This window comes from Sorex fumeus, unplaced genomic scaffold (assembly GCF_029834395.1).
Source record: "Sorex fumeus unplaced genomic scaffold, SorFum_2.1 ptg000013l, whole genome shotgun sequence".
Classification (NCBI taxonomy): Eukaryota; Metazoa; Chordata; class Mammalia; order Eulipotyphla; family Soricidae; genus Sorex; species Sorex fumeus.
This window is the reverse complement of record NW_026606070.1, coordinates 30,388,610-30,401,363: the sequence shown is the minus strand read 5'-3', so window position 1 is coordinate 30,401,363 and position 12,754 is coordinate 30,388,610. Positions and strand designations below refer to the sequence as shown.

The 12,754-nt window shown below is 43.9% G+C and overlaps 1 protein-coding gene across 1 annotated transcript in view; it reads right to left on the bottom strand.

The window, feature by feature from the left end:
• The window catches only part of LNX1 (ligand of numb-protein X 1), a 106,885-nt gene that overhangs the window by 44,866 nt on the left and 49,265 nt on the right, over positions 1-12,754 (bottom strand). Inside the window, exon 2 of the mRNA XM_056111370.1 lies at positions 94-335. Coding sequence (XP_055967345.1) covers positions 94-335 — 242 coding nt within the window. The remainder of the gene's footprint in view (positions 1-93; positions 336-12,754) is intronic.

Genomic DNA, 12,754 nt, shown 5'->3' with positions numbered 1-12,754 from the left:
ACAACATTTCTAGAACTTTCCATGGTTCGTATTCCACAGAGGGCAATCCCAAGACAAGGAGCCTATTCCAAGACAACTACCCACTTGACTCACCCTTAGTTCGGTTATTCCGGCCAGTGTCCATTGGGCTGGTTTCTGATTGACCATCCTCTGCTGTGGCCACGTAGGCAGGGTTGTCTAGGCCAGGTTCGTCCGTCATTAAGGAGATGGTGGCAGCTGCAGAAATCTCTGAGGAAAGTGCCGTTGCTGTGAGACTTGCACAGCCATCTGGACAGCCATCTTGGGAGCGCCTCTTCCTGTCTTTGGTCAGACCATAGTGGGAGGCACCTTTGCAGCTGTAACAAGACCAATGGAAGGTGAGAAGGTCTCATTGTTCAGATGGGTCTTTTTAAGTACCGTACATACAGCACTCAGTACTTGAGTTGTTCATCCTCTGTCCTGTTCACATGTTAGGGCCTTGCTGACCAAATGAATGAATGATTTGAGAAAATAAGTTTTAGAAAATGATTATTGCATTGTCTTTCAGCAATCTCTACATGGGTCCTTGGGAGGCAAGTTTATGAAAGTTGTCAGAGTATACACAAGATTAGGGATTAAGGTTGATGAACTTCAGCTCTTTGGAATCAGTAATTCCTTCTTGCTTGTATTTATTTTCTCCACAAAAGCCCTGATTCACACGCCCAGCCCTTTCTTTGGGGTTTCCATTCCCAGAGCATTGCATATAAACAGGAAGCTCCTCCAGACACCATCACTGACTGTCCTTGGAAACAGAATCATTCTCCCAGTTAAGCACCATTTACTCAGCACCATTATTCTCTAGAGGTAGACCTGCAGACTTCTATTTTCTATCTCTAGGCTAGGTCAGAGAATGATCAGAGGTAGGGCAGAATTTTTTTTTGTTTCATATTGAGAAATTAGAGTAGTTTTTATGGTCTTGAAAAAAAGAAGGTATAATTAGAGAAAAGAGGAACTCTCCCAAACAGCTTCTATGAGGCACATATCTCCCTAATACCAAAAGCAAACAAAGACACCACCAACAAAGAAAACTATAGGCCAGTATCCCTGATGAATACGGATGCAAAAAAAACCTCAACAAAATATTAGCAAATAGAATCCAACAACTCATCAAAAAGATCATACACCACGACCAAGTGGGATTCATTCCGGAGATGTAAGGATGGTTTAACATTCAAAAATCAATCAACATAATCCATCATATCAACAAAAGAAAAAATAAATACCATATGATCATATCAATAGATGCAGAGAAAGCTTTTGACAAGATACAGCACCCGTTTATGATGAAAACTCTCACCAAAATGGATTTTGAAGAAACTTTCCTCAAGATAGTCAAAGCCATCTACAACAAACCCATGGCAAGTATTATCCTCAACGGGGGAAAAACTAAGGGTCTTCCCTCTAAGATCAGGGATAAGACAAGGTTGCCCATTATCACCACTTCTGTTCAATATAGTACTGGAAGTACTTGCAATAGCAATTGGGCAAGAAAAGACATTAAAGGCATCCAGAGAGAAAAGGGAAAAATCAAGCTCTAACTATTTGCAGGTGATATGATACTATATCTCGAGAACCCTAAATCCTCTACTAAGAAACTCCTAGAAACAATAGACTTGTACAGTAAAATTCCAGGCTATAAAATTAATGCCCAAAAATCCATGGCCTTCCTATATGCAAATAATAAGACAGATGAAAGTGACAGGAAAAAAACAAACCCATTCACAATTGTGCTCCAGAAAATCAAATACCTCGGAATCAGCCTAAATAAAAAGGTAAAGGACTTCTATAATGAAAACTACAAACCACTACTCCATGAAATAAAAAAGGACACAAGGAAATGGAAACATATCCTCTGCTCATGGCTAGGAAGAATTAACATTGTCAAAATGGCAGTATTCCCCAAAGCATTATACAGATTCAACGCAATCCCTATAAGGATACCCATGAAATTCTTCAAAGAAATAGATTAAGCACTCCTGAAATTTATATTGAACAACAAATGCCCATGAATAGCTAAAGCAATTCTTGGGAAAAAGACGTGGGGAGGCATTACTGTCCCCAACCTCAAACTCTACTACAAAGTGGCAATAATTAAAACAGCATGGTACTGGAACAAAGGCAGGGCCGCAGACTAATGGAACAGGGTGGAATATCTGTACACACGACTCCAAATGTATGACCATCTAATCTTTGATAAGGGAGCAAGAAATGTGAAGTGGAGCAAGGAAAGCCTCTTAATGGTGCTGGCATAACTGGACAACCACATGCAAAAAAATGGGCTAGACCTCAGCCAAACACCATGCACAAAGGTCAGATCAAAATGGATTAAAGATCTCAACATCAGGCCAAAATCCATAAGGTACATCAAAGACAAGGTCGGCAAAACCCTCCACGATATTGAGGTTAATGGTATCTTCAAAGATGATACTCCTCTGACCATCCAAGTGGAAACAGAGATAAACAAATGGGACTATCTTAAATTAAGAAGCTTTTGCACCTCAAAAGAAACAGTGGTCAGAATACAAAGACAATCTACAGAATGGGAAAGGATACTCATCCATTACCCATCTGATAAGGAGTTGATATCAAGGATATACAAAGCACTGGTTGAACATCACAAGAAGAAAACATTCAACCCCATCAAAAAATAGGGTGATGAAATGAACAGAAACTTTCTCAAAGAAGAAATTTGAATGGCGAAAAGGCACATGAGAAAATGCTTGACATCACTAATCATCAGCGAGATTCAGATAAAAACACCAGTGAGATATCATCTCACACCATAGAGACTGGTCCACATCCAAATGAACAAAGGCAACTGGTGTTGGCACGGATGTGGTGAGAAAGGGACTCTCCTTCACTGCTGATGGGAATGCCGACTGGTTCAGCCCTTTTGGAAAACAGTATGGACAATTCTCAAAAAAAATTAGAAATTGAGCTCCCATTTGATTCAGCAATAACACTCCTGGGAACATATCCTGGAGAGACAAAGAAGTATAGCCGAAATGACATCTGCACTTCTATGTTCACTGCTGCACTGTTCACAATAGCCAAAATCTGGAAAAAACCCGAGTGCCCAAGAACAGATGACTGGTTAAAGAAACTTTGGTACATCTATACAATGGAGTACTATGAAGCTGTTAGAGAAGATGAAGTCATGAAATTTACATACAAGTGGTACTACATGGAAAGTATCACGCTAAGTGAAGTGAGTCAGAAAAAGAGGGAAAAACATAGAAAGATTGCATTTATCTGGGGAATATAAAGTAACAAAATAGGAGACTAACATCCAAGAATAGTGGAGATAAGTACCAGGAGGTTCATTCCATGGCTTGAAGGCCAGTCGCACATGCCAGGGGAAAGGGCAGCTCAGATAGAGAAGGGAGCACCAAATAAAAGGTGTTGGGAGGATCCTCCCAGGATGGAAGATGCATGCTGAAAGTAGACTATAGACCAAACATGATTGCCACTCAATGCCTCTTTTGCAAACCTCAGCAACAAAAAGGAGAGAGAGAATAAAAGGGAATGACCTGCCACAGAGGAGGGATAGGATAGGAGGGATGGGGGTGGGTGGGAGGAATACTGGGATCATTGGGGATGGGGAATGGGCACTGGTGGAGGGATGGGTACCCGATCATTGTATAACTGAAACCCAAGCACAAAAACTTGTAATGTCCACAACTGTACCTCATGGTGTTTCACTAATAAAAATTGAAAAATAGAAAAAGAAAAAAGAAAGCTGGAGAAACTTTTTGACACCTTGGTGATGGTGGTGGTGGTGTGGTAATATAGTATGCCGAAAAACATACACATTAATGTCATTGTAAACCATGTTACCTCAATTATCATAATTTCTCAATTTTTTTAAGTCATGATCTTTGTCATGGAAGAAATAAATACATTTTGCAACTAAAAAAAAGAAGGTAAATCCATTCACTATATTTGTTTAAAAAAAAGAACAGACTAATGATAAAGAGACCAGCTCTGATATGGTATAGATAAGCATTTTGCTACACATTCCAATGCCTTTACAAGTTGTATCAGTTGTACCCTACATGGTTGGGGCTTTGGTCAAACAGCAATGACTTTACTTCACTAAACTGTGTTGAGAATGCAGTCACAGACAACTGTAGAAGCATCCACAATTTTTGTACAGGCAGGAATAACACAGGTGAGTGCCTTTAGGACTTGCATATAATGAACATGCTATATAAAATTATTTTAATAAATTAATTAATTAAAGAGAATTGTGTCCATTTGCACAATACATGCAAATAACTCAGAACTCAATAACAGTGGTCTTATTTCAAAAACAAATAGAGAATCTGAATAGACATTTCTCAAAAAATAACACACAGATGACTACAGGCATTTGAAAAGAATTAATATTACTAAACATCAGGAAGATGCAGATCAAAATCTCCATGAGAGCACCTCACACCTCTCAGAATGGCTATCATCAAAGAGAGGAAAAAATCACGTGCTGAAAAAGATCTTCAAGAAAACTGGGTTCTCCTGCAGTTGTAGCACTATGGCACTGTCTTCCTATTGTTCGATTTCCTCGAGCGGTCACCAGTAACGTCTCCATTGTGAGACTTGTTGTTACTGTTTTTGGCATATCGAATACGCCATGGGGAGCTTGCCAGGCTCTGCTGTGCAGGTGGGATACTCTCGGTAACTTGCCAGGTTCTCTAAGAGGGACGGAGGAAGAACTACTCTATGATCCAAAAATTCCACTTATAACTATTTATTCAAAGAAGGCAGAAACACTATTTAAAACAATATATGCACCCCAATGTTCATTGTAACATTATTTATGGTAACTAAGATATTAAAATCACCTTAGTGTCTATCAAAAGATGAATGGATAAAGAGACAAAAGTGTGTGTGTGTGTGTTTGTGTGTGTGTGTGTAGACATACCCACAGACCAATGAAATAGAGTTGAACATTTTGACACAGACTCTTAAATATAAGATCACTTTATCTTTGATAAAAGAGCAAGAAATATGAAGTGGAGCAAGCAAAACCTCTTCAACAAGTGGTGCTGGGAAAACTGGGCAACTACGTGCAAAAAAATGAACTCAGAACTCTCTCTAATGCTAGGCACAAAAATCAGATCAAAATGGATTAAATACCTCAACATCAGGCCTGAATCCATAAGGTACATGGAGGAAAATGTAGGCAGAACCCTTCATGACATTGAAACCAAAGGAATTTTCAAAGATGAAACACCACTGACCAAGCAAGTGGAAGCAAAGATAAACAAATGGGACTAACGTTAAACTAATAAAGCTTTTGCACCTGAAAGATACAAAGACAGCCCAAGATACAAAATACAAAGACAGAGAAGATACAAAGACAGGAATGGAAAAAATTCTTTATCCAATACCCATCTGATAAGGGGATTATGTCAAAGATACCCAATACCCATCTGATAAGGAGATTATGTCAAAGATATATAAGGCACTGGTAGAACTGGTAGAACTGGTAGAAAAAATATCTAACTCCATCAAAAAAGAGGGAAAAGAAATGAATAGAGACTTCCTCAAAGACGAAATTCAATGGCCAAAAGGCACATGAAAAAATGCTCTACATTGCTAATCATCAGGGAGATGCAAATCAAAACAACAATGAGATATCATCCCACACCACAGAGACTGGCACATATCCAAAAGAACAAGAACAACCAGTGCTGTCATGGAAGTGGGAAGAAAGGGACTTTCCTTCATTGTTGGTGGGATTGCCTCCTGGTCCAGACTTTTGGGAAAACAACACAGAAATTCCTCAAAAAACTAGAAATGAGCTTCCATACAACCCAACAATATCACTTCTGGCGGCGCAAAAACACAATGCAGAAGAAACATCTATGTTTCTGTGTTTATTGCAGCACCATTCACAATAGACAGAATCTGGAAACAACCCAAGTATCTGAGAACAGATGACTGGATCAAGAAACTATGGTACATCTACACAATGGAATACTATGCAGTCACCAAGAAAAATGAAATTATGAAATTTGTTTATAAATGGACATGGAAACTATCATGCTGAGTGAAATGAGTCAGAAGGACAGGGACAAACAAAAAATGATTGCGCTCATTTGTGGGATATAAAAAAAAAGACATAGAATGAGACTAATAACCAAGGACAGTAGAAACAAGGGTCAGGAGGATTGGCCCATGGTTGGAAGCCTGCCTCAAGAGCTGGGGGGAGAAGGTGGCTGGGATAAAGAAGGGTGACTATGACAATGATAGTTGAAAATAGTCACTCTGGATAAGAACTCAAAGTAGGTAAAGGAAACCATATGATAACCTCTCAGTACCTGTATTGTAAACCATAATGTCCAAAATAGCACAGCGGTAGGGCATTTGCCTTACAAGCGGCCAACATGGCCGATCCGAGTTCGATTCCTCCGCCCCTCTCGGAGAGCCCGGCAAGCTACCGAGAGTATTGGATATGCCAGACACAGTAACAACAAAGTCTCCAATGGAGACGTTACTGGGCCTGCTTGAGCAAATCGACGATCAACAGGAGGGCCTTTTTTAATGTCCAAAAGGAGAGAGAGTGAGAGAGAAAGAAGAAAAGTACCTTCCATAGAGGGAGAGTGGAAGGTGAGAGATAATGGGAGGGAAGCAGAGGACCTGGGTGGTGGGAAATGTACACTGGTGGAGGGATGGATGTTGGATGATTGTATGACTGAAATCCAATTATGAGCAACTTTGTATTAATTGTGCATCTCATGGTGATTTTATTTAAAAAAACAACAAAAACTAAAAAAAACACATATATGTTAGCTGGAAACTGTCCCAAGAAGCCACTGTAGAACAAACTGAATTTGCATATAATTAGAGGAAGGAGAGAAGCAAATAATACCAGGTACAATTGGTGTTGATAAAGCAAATAGTCACTGGCAGAAAGTCACCATTCCAAATCCTCTTGCAAAGAGAGAAGCAAATGCTTTATTGGCTTAAGGAGAGCAAGGCCAGGACATAGCTAAAAAGCGGTGTTAATATTTTGTCACTGAGATCATGCAAAAGGATTGATTTATTTCCTGCCAACCCACACAACTAGAGGGCAGCAATGGTCACCAAATTCATCAGAAGGGACTTCAAAACCACAGAGTTTGGGGGTGGAGGGGTCGGGGCCCCCACTGCGCTTCACAGGGGAGTCTTCAAAGGTGTTTTGAAATAATTTTAGTAGCAGTATTTTTTTGAAACCCTGCGTGTTGATACACATGACATTTCCTTATAACAAAAAACCTCTAAGATGGAGTTTTTAATAGGAGCAGAAAAGAGCTTTGATTCTACAATCCTACACCTTTATCTTACAGTTGAAGACACCAACCTCCAGCTTGCACTGGTGGTTGTGTCATGTTTCTCTCACCGGACACATTTGTAGTCCCTGCTGGAAGCAGTGAGATTGTTTTACTCTTCCCATGAGTTACTTTTGCTTGGGATTGGGTTGTTTAAAAAAATAGCCAAGAAAGGGGTTGGAGAGATAGTACAGCTGGTTGTCTGACCTTGCCTTGCCCATAGGTGACCCAGGTTCACTCACTGGCACCCCATAAGGTCCCCGGAGAACATAAAGAGTAATTCCTGAGCACAGAACCAGGAAAAAACCCCGGTCAGTGCCAGATAAGGCCAAACAGCACTCCCTCCCTTCCCTCAGCCCCTGCCACCACCAAAAGTCAAAACTAGAAGTGACACAGAGTTGGAATAAATAATCGCAGACGAGCGAGGGAACCCCACCCAACCTGCCAGAGGCACATGGGAGGACGTTCCTCGATGAAGGAGCTGGACTGGAAAGAGTTTTTCTTTTTTGGGGGACAGTGGTGCCCTTGACCACATTCCAGAGCAGGAAATGAGTTTTCCATTTCCACAAATGACTGGTTAAGGCACAAGCCACAGCTTTGGGGCCGACAGTAGCACATTTCAGTGAAGAAAGTGGCATCAACTTTGGCTGCCACATGCGAGGACAGCTGAAGTGTTTTCAAATATCTGAATCTCAAGACAAAAATCACTACCAAACTAATATTGTCTCACACCCTTGGGGTTCCAAAGACACGTGTCTGAGTTGAGGAGAATCTCATGAAATAGGCATGGGAAGGGTGCAGAACCAAGATGAAACAGTCAGACTCATGAGTTCTATGTACTGAGGGGTCTGCTAATGCACCTCATACTTGAATAATGCTTGTGCCACCTTCTTGGCTTAGCTTGAAGAGACTCCCAGGTTGATCTATGAAGATAGCTGTTTGTACTCACAAATTATCATTTTTGGTGGTCAATTCCGGAACCCCCCTGATTTACAGGCATAAAGAGAGGAGAGGAGGGAAAGCGCTGATGAGTGTTGTCCCATCTGCAAACACACAGTGACCCCTGGGCTGTGTTCAAAGCAAGCAGGATTTATCCTCCCATTTAGTTCTCTGGAGCTCAATGTACTCTCAGATGGTGATGGTCAATGGCTGTGAACTTGAAGGATGAACACAGGGAGCACATATAGAGCCATTTTTTTTTCAAACAAACCCTGCCCCTTGGATGATATGCCATGTGTGTGTTTGTGTGTGTCTGTTGGGGAGGTGATGGAGTTGAGCTCCTGAACTCCTATATCAAAGTGCGCAGAGACAAATCTCTCTTCACCTAAGAATGCTGACACCAGGGGTGCTGTGGAATTTTTGTCCTTGTATGCCAGCCTGGAGGGCAGCAAGGAGAAAATCCAATTCTCTTCTCACCCAGATTCCCGAGTGCATGAGGTCTCCATTCCTGGGAGTCTATCCAAGGTTGGGAGTGGAACGTTCAGAAAGAACATTCCAAGATTTGGCTGGGGTGAGCTCCTCCTACCCTTTGAACCTGCAGAGAAGGAGCTGCTTTCTTTCTGATGAACTTACTCATCGCCAAATAAAAGTTGCCCAGAGAAAACCAGTCTCAATACCCTTGAGCAGTCTACCGAGTTCTCAGACACTCTTTTGTACTGAGTCAGCTCATGCTCTGCTGAATGAGGTAAATATGCAACGGGCCTGCAGTAATGCCCGGGCCCTGCTGCTTTCAGCCAGACCTTGCAAACCCATGTGCAGGTCAGTGAGGAAATGAGGGAGGTGAGGGGGGTGGGGGGAGCCTCACTGTCCAGGTTCAGGGACAGCAGCTGTGACCAGCTTGTCTTCCAAAGCTTAGCCCGGTGCGGAGCATGCAGCTTGGAAACTGAAATCCAGTTTTCCGTGTAAAGTCTTGATTTTTAAAAGTTGGCAATAATTTTAATTTTTTAAAACCCATTGTGTGGGCTGAACAAAAGACAGCTGTCGGCCAGATTTATCTGAAGGGATGACAACATTCCAACCCCTGGAAAAAAGCACACAAACAGAGTTGCCCTGTTTGCTAGATTGGGCCCGTTTCTGGGTCTTCCTGGAGGCAATTCTCTTCTCTTTCTCTCCTCTGGTTTTCCCTCCCTGTGTGAGACCTTAGGTGATCTGTCTGTAAAGGGAGGTTCCCTTTCATTATTTGCCCCAATCCTGTTTAACAAAACAACTCTGAACAGCAGTTTTTGTTGGGGAGGTAGGTTTGGGGGAGGATTGGGTCACGCCTGGCAGTGCTCAGGGTTTATCCAACTCTGCTTAGCGATGATCACTCCTGGTAGTGCTTGGAGCACCACAGGTAGTATTGAGAATTGAACCAGGGTCAACTATATGTGAGGCAAGCACCTTGGTTTTGCAGCTTTCCTGCCCCTGAGCAGTAGGGTTTTGGGGTAAAAATGAAGTTTCTGATCCAAGTTGGAGACGGAGATGGAATTTTCAGTTGCCTCTCTTCCTCCTGGGATAGCTACTCGTTGGCCCAAATTACTGAAAGGGGGATGCTCAAATCTAAAGGATGGATTCACTCTGACAGGATCAAGGCACAGGGACTCTGGAGGGACGCAAGTCTACCTGTGCTCCTCTGGTCTCAGGTGTCAGTGACTTGGCTGTGCAGGAGTGACAACACATGGGGGGAACTATGGCCAGGCTAGGAGGTGGTTGAGAGGTGGCCACAGACTCTCTTCCAGGTCCTTAGATAAGGCAACTGGGGCACAGGCCATTGAAAGTCTCTGGGGGCCTTAGTGCTCTGCCCAGACAGTCCTGGTAGCTGGGGCGCCGTGGAAGGTGGGTCTTGGTCACTATGCTCGGCTCCCACCCCTCAGGTCTCCTGACACCAGAATCTCCATGGCCTTGCGAAAGCCCGCTCCCATTTGTCCATCACCAGCTCTCTCAATCCTTTCCCTCTTTGCCACACCTGGACAGCATCCTTGCCTTCAATGGTTTCCACCTGATGTTCCCAGTGCTTGTAGGATGGAGACCCCTTCCAACCCCCTCATGCCACCTAGTTGATCTTCCCTTGGGCAGGTGGATTGGGGGCTCCTGAGCTACATGCTCATGGCATGTAGCTACATGGCAACCTGAAAGGGGATTGCGGAGAGAACAGAACCTATTGGTGGATTTGTTTCTATCAGGCCTTCTTGAATCCTCACAACTGTCTGGTGATGGTTAACACCCCCCAACCCCTCCCACCTCCAGACATAGCATAGATGAGGTGGTAGAACAGGAAAGGTGGAACACCAACCCCGACTCTCTGAGGAGAGCTGGGAAGGGATCCAGGCTTTGGGGTTCCAGACTTTCTCCCTCCCATGTCCTGGCCTCCAGCCCAGAGCATCCCCTTGGATATTAGACTCACAGATCAAATTGCTTACTCCACATCCGTGCCTAATGTGTATTTTTTGTATCCAAATACTCTCATCTTTCCTGACAAACCAGTTCTTCCTATAGCTCCCTTCTCTTACTAACACCTTATATACTTCCTACTGAGCAGGCCAAAAACCTAAGAGTGTTCCGTGATCCCTTCTTTCTCAAGATGATCCAAAGACAATTCAGCAAGAGATATCCAGAGTCCAGAACCACTCATCACTTACCTGCCACCCCTTGGTCCAGGCTACCATCTATGTTGCCTGAAATAGTGCCACTGTCTCAAAGGAGCTTTCCCTCCATCTAACTGCTTCACATGGGGAAGCCAGAGTAACTCCAAATGGCACTCCAGGGGCCAGGGAGAGAGCAGAGTGGGTGGACCACATGAGGCCTGGAGTTGGGTCCTCGTGACTCTCAGCATCCCTGGGCCCCAAAACTGAACCAGCTGGCCCAACCACCCAGCTCCTGGACCCCCAAGTTAGACTAGAGAGGTCCCTCAAATGATGCATTTTATTAAAACATAAGGTCCTTCCATTCTGCCTCCAGTGTACTATGTCCTCTGTCCCTGTCACTCCTGCCCTGTGTCCACCAGTGCCTATTGCTTTTTATCCCTGCTCTTCATGTTCCTGTTCAAGGGGGCTTTGGATGCTGCTATTTGGAACACACTTTCCCCAGAGCCCTTTCTGCTGTAGAGCTGTGGGTCACTGGTGCCTGCCTTGCATGCTTCCACCCCCAGCACCACCACACATAGACGAACTAAAAAGGCCAGAGAGCTAGCACGGGACATAAGGCACCGACACAGACACAGCTGTGATCCCTTTTCCAATCTCCTGTATCATGCATCTCCTGTATGGTCCCCTGAGCACCAGGAGGGGTTACTCCTAAGCATAGAGCCAGGAATAACAGCTAAGCAATGCTGGGTTGAGTGTACCCCCTCTTCCTGCCATCAAAAAAGTAGAACAACTTGAAGACAGTCTGACTTTCCTCTCATCTCTCTCCTCTGTGTCTGTGCCATAAATTCCATGCTAGCTAGCTCTCTGGATTTTTCAGTTGGCGTATGTGTGTGTGGTGGTGCTGGGGATGGAACCTGGGACCTCACACATGCAAGGCAGGCACCAGTGACCCACATCCCTGATCCTCCACATGCTCTTTCCCTGCGTATTTTTATTTTTATTTATATATTTTTTGCTTTTTGGGTCATACCTAGCGATGTTCAGGGGTTAGTCCTGGCTTTGCACTCAGGAATCACTCCTGGCAGTGCTCAGGGGACCATATTGGATGCTGGGAATCAAACCCGGGTCAGCCGCGTGCAAGGCAAACGCCCTACACGCTGTGCCATTGCTTCAGCCTCTCCCTGCATATTTTAAGTGTTTTATATTTGATAGTATTTGCTTTATAATATTTCCCAATAACTGCAATAGTTCTTAAACCTAGATCAGATTCAATCCCAAGATCACATACATCACCATGTATCTTTTTTTTCACACAGAGGATGCTGGGACAGGACGGTTTTGTCAGAGAGCTCTTGAAATAAACCAACTTCCATTCCTCCTGGAGGGCTACCTAGGAGGGCTGACTTGCAAAGGTTTTGCAGTTCCAGATCTCAGGGGCCGGTCCTGGGCCTGCCGGCTACAGGTCTGTGACTGTGCCCGTGGCTTCTGATTTTTTCTAAGCCTCATTTCCCAGATGTCCACGTTCCCAGGTGCTCACGTATTCTGAGATTTGACGATTCAGGGAGAGTCCCCAACAGTTTCTGGGGTACAGAAGGGAGTGGGCAGCTTCAGGATCAGGCATCAGACAAGAGATGGACACAGAGGCCAAGAAGGCCTGGGCTCCCGAGAGGCTGCCCTTACACAGAGGAGGAGTAGGGAACCCCCAGGCTCAGAGGAGGGACTGGGAGAGCTGAGCAAAGGGGTGCTCCCTCTCAGTGAAACGGAAGTGAGTCTAGAAATAAACAAACATTGACAGGAAACAGTTGAAGGCTCCCAGGAGCAAGAGCAAGGCAGGAGCCAGGACTCTGGCTTTAGGCTAGA